General features: G+C 44.8%; 1 protein-coding gene across 1 annotated transcript in view; it reads right to left on the bottom strand.

Annotated features, from left to right (window-relative positions):
* Positions 1–4,664: 4,664 nt before the first annotated feature.
* The window catches only part of CUNH8orf74 (chromosome unknown C8orf74 homolog), a 36,084-nt gene continuing 25,156 nt past the window's right edge, over positions 4,665–15,592 (bottom strand). The window contains exons 3-4 of the mRNA XM_004382199.1: positions 6,465–6,868; positions 4,665–4,901 (exon numbers count right to left, since the gene is read on the bottom strand). Coding sequence (XP_004382256.1) covers positions 4,665–4,901; positions 6,465–6,868 — 641 coding nt within the window. The remainder of the gene's footprint in view (positions 4,902–6,464; positions 6,869–15,592) is intronic.

Here is a 15,592-nt window from a genome sequence, read left to right as displayed (position 1 = left end):
GTTACGATCCTTTTTATTTTCAGCTGGGCCAGTTGTAAAGTCCTCCATTTCATTTCTTATTTGTGTTATTTGTGGCCTTTCCTGTTTTTCTTTTGTCAATTTGGCTAGTGGTTAGTTGATTTTTTCGAAGAACCAACTTTTGATTTTGTAGATTCTTTCTATTGTTTTTCTTTTCTAATTTTCATTTATTTCTATGCTGATCTTTATTATTTTTTCTGGTGGCTGTGGGCTTCTTTTGCTGTTCTCTTTCTATTTGTTCGAATTGTGTAGCTAGTGTTTTGATTTTGTCCCTTTCTTCTTTTTTGATGTGTGCATCTATTGCTATAAATTGACCTCTGGGAAATGCCCTTGCTGTGTCCCAAAGGTTTTGGTATGATGTGTTTTCATTCTTATTTGATTCTAAGAATTTTTTTTATTCCATCTCTGATTTCTTCTATTTCCTAGTGGTTTTTAAGCAGAGTGTTATTCAGTTTCCATGTAATTGATTTTTTTTCCTTTCTCTTCCTGTTGTTAATTTCTACTGCGATGACATTGTGGTCAGAGAAGATACTTTATATTATCTCAGTGTTGTGGATTTTGTTGAGAATTGCTTTATGGCCTAAGATGTGGTCTATTCTGGAGAATGTTCCATGTGCATTGGAAAAGAATGTGTACTTTGCAGCTGTTGGGTGGAGTGTTCTATATATGTCTATGAAGTCAAGTTGGCTAATTGTGGCCTTTAGATCTTGTGTATCTTTGTTGAGTTTTTTTCTAGATGCCCTTTACAGAGAGTGGTGTATTGAAATCTCCTACTATTATTGTGGAACTGTCAGTTTCTCTTTTCAGTGCTGTTAGAGTTTATGTATTTTGGAGCACTGTCATTGAGTGCGTATATATTTATTATGATTATGTCTTCAGGATGGATTGTCCCTTTAACCATTACATAGTGGCCTTCTTTGTCTTTTATGGCAGATTTTGTTTTAAAGTCTATTTTAACTGAGATTAGTATTGCCACTCCTGCTGTTTTTTGGTAGCTGTTTGCTTGATTATGTATTTTTTTCCATCCTTTGATTTTTAATAAATTTACATCTTTGTTTCTGAGGTGTGTCCCTTGTATACAACATATTGATGGGCCCTGTTTTTTTTATCGATTCTGTCACTCTCCTTCTCTTTATGGGTACCTTGAGGCCATTTACATTCAGTGTAATTATTGATCGGTGTGAGTTTATTGCTGTCCTTTTGTAGTAGTGCTTTTTATTTTTATTTTTTGCGATGCAGTTTTCTTTGTTCCTCTTACTCTCCTGTGCTGAATTTCTTTTGTTTGTGGATTTTTTGTCATTTCTTTTGTTGCTGTAGATTTTGTTTTTTCTGAGACGTTATGTTTTTCTTCTTTATTTTGATGGGTAAGTTTGTTAACTTTCTTTGTGGTTACCTTGAAATTTACCCTTATCTTCCTAGGTTTGAAGCAGTCTATTATTACTTGATATCGCCTTGCCTTCTTCTCCATTAGAAGATTCTATACCTACACTGTTTATTCCCTCTTTTATTGTTCTGACATAGTTGTCATTTACAGATTAACCTCTCTGGTTCCCTGTTGTAAATCTTTTGGTTTTGAATAGTCCTTTAGAGTTCATTTCTTAGTTGGTATCTGGCTGGTGCAATCTCACATCCCAGATTCAGGTCTTTTTCTCTTCATTTGATGCTTAGGGTTCCAGGATTGACATTTGTCTCTGTTTTACTTAGTTTTTTGGGTCTTTGCTGTGGAGGGATGGCATGGCACTTCTGTCTATAGTGACATGTTGGGTCCGCCTGCCGTACCAAATGTATTTTAAAGTTAAAGTTATAAATATTATTGTTTACAAAACTTAGGAAATAACTGTGCACATAAATGCTAAATAGTTAAAAAGTAACTTGATTGAATTCATTCAACAGCTAACTTATTCAATTTCCCTCACTTTTGCACATCATCTGGGACTGGAGTTCCAACTGGTTGTTTACCGGGACATGTGCAAGAACATGCCCTTGTGTTTGTATCAAGGCAAAAAGCATTGCTGATCCTCCTGGCTGGAGGTGCTATATCAGCAGACATGGATGTACAAGACAGTGCTCTCAAAATGGATTGGAGAGCTGTTATCAATTAATATAATCTGTCCTTGCCCAGTAACTGCTCATGTTGGTTCCAGTTGCATATTCGATGAGTGTAGCAAGAGGTAGACCTGACAGCCCACCCCCCACCTCTTGTTTCTTAGAAAGAATAGTATGCTCCCAAGAGACCCACTGAGATAAGGAAATTTCAATCACATAGGACAGGACCATAGGAGACAGATATCAACAAATGTTTTGAAGTGGTAGGAGCCTCATAGCTTAAACAACCTTGTGTATAGGTGCCCTTGTTACCCTGCCTAAAGTTTATTTCCAGCCAGCACATTCTCACACACTAGAGTTGGTCTCAACTTCATTTCATGCCCTGCCAGTTCCCTTCTACTGCGGTGCTCGCTCTTTCTTGTGTCCTGTCTGCTTGTTATCTATGAGTCTTTGCTTGGACAGCCAGTGCCCCTGTTTTGTTGATGCCCTAAGCGCACACTTACCTTACTTACTCGGTAATCAGTCCCTGCTTCCAGTGCTTTGTGGACCATGTAGTAGCTCTCCTGGTTCAGGTTATTCCTAGGCTGCCTGGGCTCTCTGACTCTTTCTTCCTGCTCTAGCATGGTGGGGCTCCAGCATATGACCTGGACAGGAGCAGTCCCCACTTGCCTTCTCCATCACCCGCATCACAAGCACAAACCCCTACCACCACCATCATCACATCCACCACCTTCTACACAGGCTGCGTGGGTGTTTGATGGTGGCTGGGATCCTGGTCAGACCTGGACAGGATACGATGGCAGCCCTCACACACCTGGGCCTCAGATGGGGAGAAAGAGCCTGGAGTACAGTTTCTAGTAAGGCTCCCTTCCCAGCTAGGAGCTTCCAAGACTTTTCTAAGAAGGCTTCAGAGAGCTGGTGATACCCTCTCCAGGGCTCCCTCTCTACCTAGATCCAGCCTTGCATTCAAATGTAGGAGAGTTTGTCTGGAAACATATATACTCAGTCACAGCCTACACGGCAAGACCTAGAAAGCAGCTGTAGCAAAGGAGAGATGGGAGTGATAAGATGATAACAGGGAATGTTGCACAGTGGCTTCCTTCATCGTGAGCAAGGAGCATGGTAGCAGAGCAGATAGCAAGCAGAGGCATATTTACAGAAAATAGCATCTATGGCAGGCACTGAAATTGTGTCCCTGAGCAGGGGCATAGTGAGGGCAATGAGCCTCCAAGGGTAATCTCTAAGTTGCACTCCCCTGCCTCCCAAATTCAAGATGAATAGACATTGAGAGCCGTGGCTCATCAGCAGAAACGCCTTCCCTTATCTTGTTCAGCTGCCTCAGTCAGACACCTTTCTTATTTGTGGTGCCTTGGAATGTCATTCTGTGCCTTGACTGGCATCCCCTTGGACTTGTGCGCAGGGGCAATTTCCCCCTCGCCCTCCCTGGCTATGCCTCTGTATCTACCATGCTTGAGGAAGGAAGTTGGGCTATACCAGGTTAACAGAAACTGCTCGGTCGCACCCTCTCCCCGCCGCCCCCAACGAAGTGGTGCCCAGGGCATGTACCATACCTCCCATACCTTAGATATGCCTCTGACATTAGATAAGAAGAGGCAACATGTGGTAACATCCATACTGCCTGTATTTCTCTAGGGCCACAGTCACTTGTCAATGATATGGTTGTGATAAACCAACAACTACAAGACTTGTGTAGCTGTTTGCACAAGAAGCACAGTGCTTCAGAGGAAAGAGCACAGATATAAGAGTCTGGAGGCCTGGATTCTAATCTCAGTTCTTTCACTGCCTGGCTGTGTGACTTTGAGCAGGTAATCGACTTCCTTGAACCTTGAAACCCTCCTCTGAAAAATGGGAATAGTAAATCTTGCCTCATCTCTCTCCTAGGATGTGATTGTGAGACAGGGCTTTAGACACTATCCAGCCAACTCCTCCATTTGACAGAAGATGGAGCTGGGGCCCAGAGACAGAAGGGACACAGGCAAAGTCACACAGCAGGTGAGTCACAGAACCAGGGTCCAAAACCAGGTCTTTCAACTGTAGGACAGTGCTTATAGATTCTCACAGAAGAAAGTGTTTTCCAAGGAGCATGAGATTCTGTGTCCTCTAGCAGGGAGACCACCCATGCACAGCAGGCTTCATGCAGTTAATCCTGTTCCAAATATTTCAGTAAGGAAACAGAACCCCAGGACCCATCTAGTAAGAGAATCACTGTGTTATCTGGAAGTCCTTCCTGATGTCACCTTTCCTTCTTACCTGTTTAAACCCACTTGTGGTGGTTCTTTATTCAGTGGATCTCAGGCTTGGTCAAGTGGTTTTTGAACACCCGCCAAACACGAAGCTCTGCACTTAGCAGAGATGGAAAGCATTCCTCCATCACTCGGGCAAAATCCATTTGGGTTGTATTTTCAGGTGACAGAAGATGATTTTGAGATAGAGACAAGATGATGAGTATTGCTTTGTTTCTTTAATTCCTAGAGGCCTCTAATGTACTGGATGCTGAGCACATCACATAATACTTTCACAATTGTTGATGACTCTTCCTCAGTCAAAGTCCATTTTTAAAAATGGATGACAGGGGCCTTCTACTTCTTTGCTTTCACTTTCTTTTCTTTGCTTGCCTTGCAGGATTTAACAGATTCAACCTGGCCTGACTGGCTAGTGACTAAGGGAGGGAAAGGAATGGGAGCATTGAGGTTTAAAGTCTTCTTCTGAAGTTTTAGGTCCAAAATATCAAATGTTATCTGTATCTCGTACTGCAACAGCTCCTTCAGGCATTCGATCTGGATATGAATGGCCTCACTGATGAGGTTTTCTAACTCCTGGAAGAAATGGAACATTGCTGGTGAACAGGCTTTTGGGAAGACAGGGGTCATCTCAGATAGAGTACTTCAACCTGGATCCAATTCTCAACTCAGCCATGTTCTTTCTTCATATCTGCTCTCCACCTTCTCCACCCTACTCTGTGCCTTGGGAGACTGACTTACAAGGACTGCATCAACAGCTACTTTGACCTCTAGTTTCTGGTTGTGTTCAGCCAATGGGAGTTATTGACAGGAGACCTGAGGTTGGGAGGAGAGAGAGCTTGGGGTATTTATTCTGCTGTATCAGACTGTGGGTTTGCCATGGTTCCTCTACCAAAGCCACAGTTCCTGTCAGTGGCCCTTGGCTATAGTTATAGCTCTCTTTTCAGTTTCCCGTAATTGCCTCCTCCTCCTCCCTCTTCAGGCCTAGGATGGAAATTACCCTGTTAATGTGTGCCATTTGTTCCTAACTGATTGTTCTGGGCCCATAGGCCAGTCCTGTCTCCCCTGTAGAATGCCTCAAGACACTAAGATTACATGCAGACTGATGAGCTATTTGTTTGGGAGACTTAACCTTAAATAAATATCATCCATTCTGTTGTGCTCTTCAGAGATTTTCCAATGTTGAAAAAAATCTAACATTTCCCAGGGCCATTTACTCTTAGGTTGACAATTCAGAAACCAAAACCCTTTTGAAATACACAACCCCTGCAACTCTCCCTACTCCACCACTCCCATCATCCCCTATCCCCCATAACACATATGCGTATACATACATACACATGCACATACATGCCCTTGTGCTCAAAGATGATGCAACACTGATGATATCAGTGCCTATGTATAGCTAAAAAACAAATTTAGAATATTCCAGGCCCTCAAGAAGTTGGCTGCTCTGGCATCAGGATAGTCACCATTTATTGAAGAGCTGGTAGCTAGAGACTCTGGCCGTCTAAAGGTCAGCCCAATTTCCTGGACCGACACATCAGGCTCTTTTAGGTCCTCCAGGGCCACAGCTCCACCCTTTTGCCCACGTCACCACATCAGCCCCCTAAGCCGTGCCCTGTGTCCCTGCTTCCTCCATCATCTTCCCCTGGCCTGTTGGACGCTTGCTCTGCAGGCAGATGAAGGGCACTGGGATCATCTCTGGTGGGTCAGAGCCTGGGTTCCTTTTTCCTGCTCCTGTTGCTTCCCCTCTTGGTGGAATCTATCACCAGTGATGATGCAGTAGAAAGAACATAGACTTTGGGGACAACCAGACCTCAATCCAAATGTAAACTCTACCAAGTGATAGCTTTGTGACCTTGGGTGAATTGATTCAATTCTCTGAGCCTTAATTGTCTCATCCTTGAAATGGGGACATACACTTTTATGTCACAGAGTTGTTGCATGATGAAGTGTATGTACAGTCTGTGGTAGACGCTAGATACCTCCCACCCCCTCCCATATGAGCCGATGACAAGGTCCAGTCTGTACGTCTAACTCCAGCCTAGGAAGTTCTCTTGGTTAAGAAATTCTTGTCAGCAATGGATGTTCGCACTTAGCAGGGTTCAAGACCCTCACCGAGTGGCAGAGCCTTACCTCTCTCTTTAGCATCTGTCTCTGCTGCATGGATACGGCCTGGAAAGTCTTCTGCAGCATGTGCTCCTGCTCCAGGTACAGTGCCTCCTTCAGGAGCAGCACATTGGTACGCTTTTGCACCTCGGCTATCGTGAGCTCAGCCACCTGCTGCTCATGCTGCCAGACGTCCCTGTCCATGCCCTTGGCCAGTGGGAGGGGCTGGGGTGGTGTGCACACCTCCAGTGGGTCTAGGGTCAGGTTGACTTCCTGGTCCTGGCATAGGACATACTGGTAGAGTTTGTAGTGGTGGATGAAGGTGTTGTGGAAGTAGTCACAGAGGGCCAGCAGGTGGCTAGTGTTGAACTGTCCCTGGTAATCTCTGAGCTTGTTGCCCAGGATTGTCACAGCCTCGGTGATGGAGCAGCCTGGGGGCACAGAGAGGCAGGGCACAGAGTGTGAACAGGGCAAATTTGCACTGATAGCTACTGAGCAAAGACTCTGAGCCCAGTCACTATGACCCCAGAGCCCACGTTCCTACCTGCCATACTATTAAACAACAACAAAACAGTTGCCATTGAGTCAATTCCAACTCATAGTGACCCCCATGTGTGTCAGAGTAGAACTGTGCTCAACGGGGTTTTCAATGGCTGATTTTTTGGAAGTAAATCTCCAGATCTTTCTTCTGAGGTGCCTCTGGGTGGATTCCATCCACCAACCTTTGGTTAGCAGCTTAGTTTGTTAAATATTTGCACCACCCTAAACTTTAAACTATACTACCTTTTATTAGCTCTTGAAGGCTATGGAGTGTATCACATTTCCCTTTTTACCTTGGCTTCCAGGAAGCTCAGAGCTAATTTTATGCTTTAATTTATATTAATCCTGTTTTTTTCTTATATGATTATCCCACTTTTCACCCATATCTTGTCTTTTAACTTCTGTTTTAAAGATTTACTATAGCTGTGCTTTATATTGTTTCCACTTCAAACCCTTTGGAGAATGAGATGAGGGTATGAAAAAGGAATTCTAGTAAAAGTGGAGCATTAGGTAATTGGAAAAATGCCCAGGCATTAGGGAAATATAGTTTATACCATGCAAAAGACCAGGCTCTGAGGGTAACACCATCCTCTTTGCTTCCATCCTTTCTTGTTCATTTTCCTTGCTCACAGCTCCTTCAGGGGATCAGGGTAGTGGTATGGTGGGGTGAGGGAGGCAAAATCCCTCCCCAGAATGTGCCCTAGGGCCTGGTCTAGGGGATGGGTCAGTAAAGGGTCATGGTGGGATTACGTGCATGTCCTGGTGATCAGGTATCAGGGCAGAGAGACTGCAGGACTGAGGAGCAGGGAAAGAACACTGCTCACAAAGTCAGGAGACTAGGGTTCTAATACCGATGCTGTCCCTGCAGTGTAGGTGCACTTGGGCAAGTCTCTCCTGTATCCTGGACTCAGTGTCTGCCTCTGCAGATGGAGGTGGGTCCAGGTGAACTCTGAGTCACATGCTTTTGGGGGAATTCTACAGCTCTATCTACTGAAGATGGAAACCAAGTGTTGAATGCAGGGAGCCTGGCTTTCCTCTGGAGGCGGGGGTCCAAACTGTCTGAAGACCACCCCTCCCTGTTTTTTGGTTTCAGCCCATCCAAGAAGCCCTGGTGAGTCTCCCCACCTTTCTGAGACAGGTGCTCCCTGCTTCTTCAGAAGGGATGGTCTCAGTCTTGCACACTGGGTTGTTTTTTAAATCCACCCCTCTCATAGTCTGCGTTCACTTCTTGGCTCTTCCCTGTGGCTGTCTTTGCCCTGCATGGGATAATTTACCTTAAATCTCCCCAGAGCACCAAGAGGGTGGGGGCATCACTGTCTTAGAAAAATTAGTACAAGGGACACCATTCTACCATGAGCCTTGATGGGATGTGCCAGGAGTGGGCTCTGATCCAGGAAACTCAGCCAGAAGTGTCACTTCAGTTCAGGCAGGCTTCAGTCTCCTTAGAGAGGGAAGAAGGGAGGCCTCTCCAGCTTGTAGAATTAAAAGCTGGTAGGCTGTGTCCTCCCCCTTCCTTCAGGGAAAACCAGCAGCCTGGTTGGCCCAGAGTGGAGTTCCTGTCTCTGGGTGGTACAGGGGAGAGGGCATTGGGTTTGGAGGCCTGAGACAGCTCTGTCCCTTCCTAGTGTGACACCTTGGGCCTTCTTTTTATCCAAGGTAAAATGGAGGATGATTATATTTACTTCATGGGATTGTTGGGAGGATCAAATGAGCTAACATGTCCAAGTGCTTTGTACAGGGCCTGCTACAAGGTGGTTGCCAAGAAATGCTGCAGAAAAGTAAAAATTTGTTTCTGTCCTTGTGAAAATAAGTCTCTCCTGGAACACTCTTCCTTCTTCCTGCACAATCCCCCGGTTCTTAGTGGGGACACTTTAGAAGGGTGGTGCCACCAACAGAGAGAGAGAACGCAGAAGGGGCAGGATTTGAGTTGAGATACTGGTGGGATATTTACCTCTAACATGATTCCTGCCCTCACAGAGCTTTCAGTCTGGAAGAGGAGACAGTTGAATGAATGATGGTCATCTTTGTATTCTCAGCACCCAGCACAGAGCTCTGTGTACAGTATGGGCCCAGTAAAATGTCTAGTGAGCAAATGAACAAACTGACATCTTAAGTGCAATGATAGAGCTGTTTAATATAATTTCAACAAATATTTTTTAAGGCCCTTTCATGTGCCAAGAGCTCTTCCAGGTTCCAGGGATTCAATGGAGGGCTAGGGAGAAAATACACAGATATTATAACTCCACTAAGTGCTACATTGGGCTGGGAGGATATACAATAGGAAGAATTGACTTTCTCAGCGAGGTCAGGGAGGGGATCCCTAAGAAAGTGATGAGGAGCCTTGATGGGCAGTGTTAGAGGAGTTTTCTGGGTAAAGAGAGGTGGAGAATAGTGAAACAAGCAGGGTAACAGCATGTGCAAATGCCCTGTGGTTAGAGAAAGCATGACCCATTTGAGGAACAGAAAGGCTAGGGTGGCTAGAGAGCAGCAGGTGAGGGTCTGCCAAGTGGGAGAGGAGGATGTGAAGGTGGGAAGAACCCTGACCGTGCAGGGCCTTGTCAGCCCCCACAGAAGGACTTTTGTTATTAGTCTAAAAGCAATCATGTTAAAAGAATGATCCTTCCATGATGTGAGTCAGATTATGTTATCCCTCTGCACAAAATCCTCCAAAGGCTGCCCATCAATCACTCACACAGTGAAAGCCAAAGTCCTACAGGGCCCAACTCTTACTCTGATTCAGGGTCTTCCTCTCTTCTCCTGGCACACTGGCCCCCCTCACTGTTTCTCCATCAAACCTGGCATGTCCCTGTACCAGGTCTGCCTAGAATGCCCTTCCCTACAAATCCACATCTCCCTCCCTCACACCCACAAATGCCACTGTCTCAGAGAGGCTGTCCCTGGTCACCCTGTTTAAAATTGCAATGCCCTTACTCCATACTCCTTGTCTGTATTTTCTCCAGAGCACTTATCACTATCTTACATCTTCTGCATTTTACTTGTGTGTTTGGTTTATTCTCTCTCTCTCTCCACTAGAATGCAAGCTCTATGTATGCATGGAATTTTATCTTTTTTGTTTACTGCTGTATGTTGACTACCAGAAGAGTGCCTGGAATGCAGCAGTATCCCATGGATATGTGTTGACACTTGAGGGACTGTGGGGCCATCAACAGAGAGAGAGAGACTTGTTAAATGAATATGAACGAATGGGCAGCCATTGAAGTGTTTTAACGGAGTGAGGGTGGAAGGAGAGATTTGTTCAAGAAACATTTGTTTAGTGAACACTCCCAGGGGCCAGACTTGAGGGGAAGAAACGTCCTTTATAGGCCTTCACAGTCTGTGGAGGGTGCAGAGCAGGCTGAGCTGGCCTTGAAGGCCAACCCCACTGGGGAATCTCAGAGGGGTTTCCAGCAGGCAGCAAGGGGAGCAGGAGATGATCTGGGCAGCAGGAGGAACAGGCTGTGTTGGAAGGAAGTGCTGAGGCCTCAGCAGAATCAGCCAACAGTGTGGCCTAGCCTCACCAGCTGGAAGCTCTAGGCTGCCGTAGCCCTCAAGACAGTGAAGATCACCTGTTGCGTCCTGGCTCCAAATGCCCAGGTGTCTTTTCCATCCTGTTCTCCGTTCTCAGAGTGTGAGATTACTCTTTTGCAAGGAGGGCTCCACAATCAGCAAGAGAAGACCCTCCAAGAAACATAGTGAGAACAAAGAAGCATTGTTGGGAGGGGTGGACAGAGGATCTGTGCACTTCCAACATGGTGAGAGCACTAGCCTGGGAGTCTAGAGGCCAGGGAGCCACTCTCAGCCTCACAACTATTATCTGTGCAACTCATCACCATTCCCCATCCTACCATGAACTGATGCTCCTTCAGCACATGCATTCCCAACCGGGCAAGAAGTGGTTTTCTGGGGGCAAAAAAATCTTAGATATTACAAGGTTTGTAGTTTTCCAAAGCCCAACAGTACTTGACAAAATTTTATTCCTTAGTATTTTATTTCCCTTGTTGGGTCTTCTTTCTACCACACTAGCAGCACTGACAACGAGTTCATGGAAACACAGATTGTAGGCAAGGTCAGTGCTACAAACCATGGTGAGTAGATGGCTGGGAGGGAGGACTCTTTTCTGAATGAGTGCTCGATCTTGAGCTTGTATGGCAAGAGGAGGCCTGTGTGAGCCTACCGGCTGCCTTGGGATGTTGTTCATGTTTGATCCTTGGTGTGACTGTGTATGGTTTGGCTCTGACAGTGAAACAAAAAAGGCGGAATGGCTGAGTTGTAGGATCAAAAACAACTACACTTCTTTATCCAACAAGGTAGTCTGAAATGGCAGAAATACTTTGTTTTCCAGCATCTTATATGATTGAAAGTGGTTTTATTCAGGCTCTGGTGGAGCAACGGTTAAGTGCTTGGCTGCTAACTGAAAGGCTGGGGGTTTGAACCCCACCACTGGCTGTGCAGGAGAAAGAGCTGGCATAAAGACTATAGCCAAGAAAACCCTATGAGGTAGTTCTACTCTGACACATGGGGTTGCTATGAGTCAGAATCAACTTGACCCACCCAACAACGACAGCAAAGAAACAGAACTGATACGTGTTTGAGACATTAGAAAAGTTACATCACATCGAACTTTTAACTTTTAGTTAAACTTCAAGCTCAGGGATCTCACTGACTAGTTCTTGGGTATGTTACTTTCTTTTGTAAGGTAGTTATTTTGACATATCAAGTAAAAGTTAAAGGTTAAGTTTACTAAAAATAATTTTTAAAAAATTAATTGAATTTTGTCAACTTTTTGCTACAAAAATAAGCTTTGAATGATATTTTAAAATTTGATTACATTGCTATTATTATATATTTATATAAATTGCTTCTTTGCATATGTAATTAGATTTCTTGTAATTTACAACAAGAAATTACATTGAGTTACTCAGTAAATGCAGTTATAAAGTTTAAATGTTGATAACTTAAAAAAAAATTTAAATTTAACTTAAAAATTATTTAGTCATTTTGAACCCTGGTAGCACAAAGGTTAAGGACTTGGTTGCTAACTGAAAGGTTGGCAGTTCAAATCCACTTAGTTATCTAGTGCTCCTCCAACAGAAATACCTCAAGTGGATGGCTTTAACAAACAGAATTTGTTCTCTCACAGTCTAAGAGGCTAGAAGTCTGAATTCAGGGCGCCAGCTCCAGGGGAACTCTTTCTCTTTCTTCTCAGCTCTAGGGGAAGGTCCTTGTCATCAATCTTCCCCTGGTCTAGGAGCTTCTCAGCACAAGGATCTCGGGTCCAAAGGACGTTTTCTTCTCCTGGCTCTTCTTGCTTGGTAGCATGAGGTCCCTCTCCTCTCTGCTCCATTCTGTCTTTTATATGTCAGGAAAGATGGTCTCAAGATACAACCTAATCCTTAGATTGTGTCCTGCCTCATTAACATAACTGCCTCTAATCCTGCCTCGTTAACATCACAGAGGTTAGGATTTACAACAAATAGGATAATCACATCAGATCACAAAATGGAGGACTACCACACAATACTGGGAATCATGGCCTAGCCAAGTTGACAGATACTTTGGGGGGGGGCACAATTCAATCCATGACATTCATCCAGCAGCTCCTGGGGAGAAAGACCTAGCAATCTGCTCCCATAAAGATTACAGCCTGGGGAACCCTATGGGGCAGTTCTACTCTGTCACACGGCATCATTATGAGTCAGAATCGACTTGATGGCACCCAACAACAACAACAACCCTGCATTCAATATAAAGAGTAAGTTTTATATGTATTCCTCCTATGTATAAAGCAGAAATACATATGGTACATAAGCAGGTATATAATATACCTATGGTATTAAAATTTGATAAACCAATTGCTGTGAGTCGATTCTGACTCATGGCGACCCCATGTCAGAGTAGGACTGTGCTCTACAGGCTGATTTTTCAGGAGTAGATTGCCAGCCCTTTCTTCTGAGACACTTGGGTGGACTTGAACCTCCAACCTTTTGGTTAGCAGATGAGCATTTTAAACATTTGCACCACCCAGGGACTCCTAAAATATGATGGAGGTGGGCAATTAGGAAAAAAAGATCTAAAATGGCTGCTCAGGGAGGCAATAATGAAAAAAAGGTTGAGAAATGCTGCGTTAGTGTGTTACAATGTGCTATACCCTTTCCCATCCATTTTCTCATTTGATTCTCACAACACCACACCTGCTTCTGAGAGACCCAGCAGCAATGGGACTCTGCCACCCCTGTTCCTTCCACTCCTGGGCTGCCTCCTTGCTGTGAAACAGGCAGCCCAGACCTGCTGTTCACAGGGCCCTTTCGCTGTTGAATTTGTGTTCCAACTCAGCAGTGGGGCTTAGAAGCACCAGACCCGTGGTTCTCAGTCCTGGCTGCGTTCTAGAATCACCAGGCTCTTTCTAAAACTACATCCTCCCTTCCCCCTCTCCCACCCCATACACACACCCAACCGTCTCAAAAAAGGAAGGTCTGATTCCCAGGATGGGGTCTACTTTGGGAATTGCTGCCTCATAACTTTGATCAGAGGAGCCAGAATGAACCAGAAGAACTCAGGCACTGACACGGACCACTGAGTAACAAAATGACCAACTTGCAGAAGGACAGAGCAGGAGCCCCCAAATACCCTGCTCTGCTGAGTGACCTTGAGCTCATCACACTTGCTCTCAGGACCTCGGTGCCCTCCTCTGCAACATGGTTGTTAGGTGTCCGCTTGCACAGGTGTAAGCTTCATGCTGCTAGGATTTGTGGACATTTTGTTCTATCCCTGTTTTCTTTTGGAGAGGAATGGTTAAAAATGACACAGAAAATGTGGACTCTGCTTATGTTATGAGGCTCATGGACATTACATGATAATGATAACATAAAAAGAGTTGAAAACTCCTATAAGTGCAATATGCAAATGAGGGTCCAGGCAGAGGGGGGAAGTGGGCCCAGGTGGTCAGGGGATGAAATGTGAAGCACAGTGAGATTTGGTAGGTGCTTGCATGGAGGAGGCACCCTTACCCTGGATGCTGCAGGGGCTCCGAGGCAGGGAAGACTTCCTGCCTGGGAGGACACTGGAGCCCTATGTCGAAGAATGAGGAGAAATTTGATAGAAGAATTTGGAAAGGTCACTTCAGGCAGAGGGGACAGCAAGGGAAAAGGCCCAGAGGCAAGACAGAGCACATTTGGGTATATGTGTGTGGAACCACAGACATTTCAGTGTTTTTAGGATGCAAAGTTGGAGTTTGGGGACCCAGGCTTGTGGGGAGAGGAGGGCTTGAGGTCTATGAGTTTGGGAAGGGAAAATCATAAAGGGCCTTGTATGCTATGTGGAGTCCCTGGGTGGTGCAAGGCTAGAGTTTAGCTTTCATTAGCAGAAACAAATTGCCTCCCCCTGCTCCCCGCCATCTGGATTTCCTTTGTTGGAATGGCTACTAACCTAAAAGTTGGTGTTTCGAGTCCACCCAGAGGCACCTCAGAAGAAAGGCCTGGTGATCTACTTCCAAAAGATTACAGCTATTGAAAACCCTATGGGGCAGTTCTACTCTAAAACATGGGTTCCCCATGAGTTAGAGTCGTCTCGATGGCAACTGTATTTTGTTTTTAAAAATTCTATGCCATGGAAATAGATTTGGTGCTTCCTTAAAAAGCTAGAAATAGAAGTACCATACGATCCAGCAATCCCACTCCTTGGAATGTATCCTAGAGGATTAAGAGCCATCACACGAATAGATATACGCACTCTCATGTTCATTGCAGCGTTGTTCACGATAGCTAAGAGATGGAAACAACCTAGGTGCCCATCAAAAGACGAATGGATAAACAAATTATGGTATATTCACACAATGGAATACTACACAAAAATAAAGAACAACGATGAATCCATGAAAAATCTTATAATATGGAGGAATCTGGAAGGTACTATGCTGCGTGAACTTGGTCAGTTGCAAAAGGACAAATATTGTACAAAACCACTATTATAAAAACCCAAGAAAAGGTTTAAACACAGAAGACAACATTCTTTGATGGTTATGAGGGTGGGGAGGGAGGGAGATGGGTATTCACTAACTGGAAAGTAGACAAGAATTATCTTAGGTGAAGGGAAGGATAGCATACACTACAGGGGAAGTCAGCACAACAGGACTAAACCAAAGCTAAGAAATTTCCTGAATACAACCAAACACATCAAGGGACAGAGTAGCAGGGGCAGGGGTCTGGGGACCATGCTTTCAGGGGACATCTAGGTCAACTGGCATAACAGTTTTTTAAGAAAATGTCCTGCATCCCACTTTGGTGAGTGGTGTCTGGGGTCTTAAGAGCTTGTAAGCGGCCATCTAAGATGCATCAATTGGTCCCAACCCACCTGGAGTAAAGGAGAATGAAGAACACCATGGACAAAAGGAATGTATTAGCCCAAGAGACAGAAAGGGCCACATAAACCAGACACTTCAACAGCCCAAGACCAGAAGAGCTAGATGGTACCTGGCTACCACAATGACTGCCCTCCAGGGAACACATAGAGAGTCCCTGATGGAGCAGGAGAAAAGTGGGGTGCAGAACTCAAATTCTAGTAAAAAGACCAGACTTAATGGTTTAATTGAGACTGGAGGGACCCTGGAAGATGTGGCC

This window comes from Trichechus manatus, unplaced genomic scaffold (genome assembly GCF_000243295.1).
Source record: "Trichechus manatus latirostris isolate Lorelei unplaced genomic scaffold, TriManLat1.0 scaffold00091, whole genome shotgun sequence".
Classification (NCBI taxonomy): Eukaryota; Metazoa; Chordata; class Mammalia; order Sirenia; family Trichechidae; genus Trichechus; species Trichechus manatus.
The sequence above is the reverse complement of the archived record's forward strand: the minus strand, read 5'-3'. Positions and strand labels throughout refer to the sequence as shown.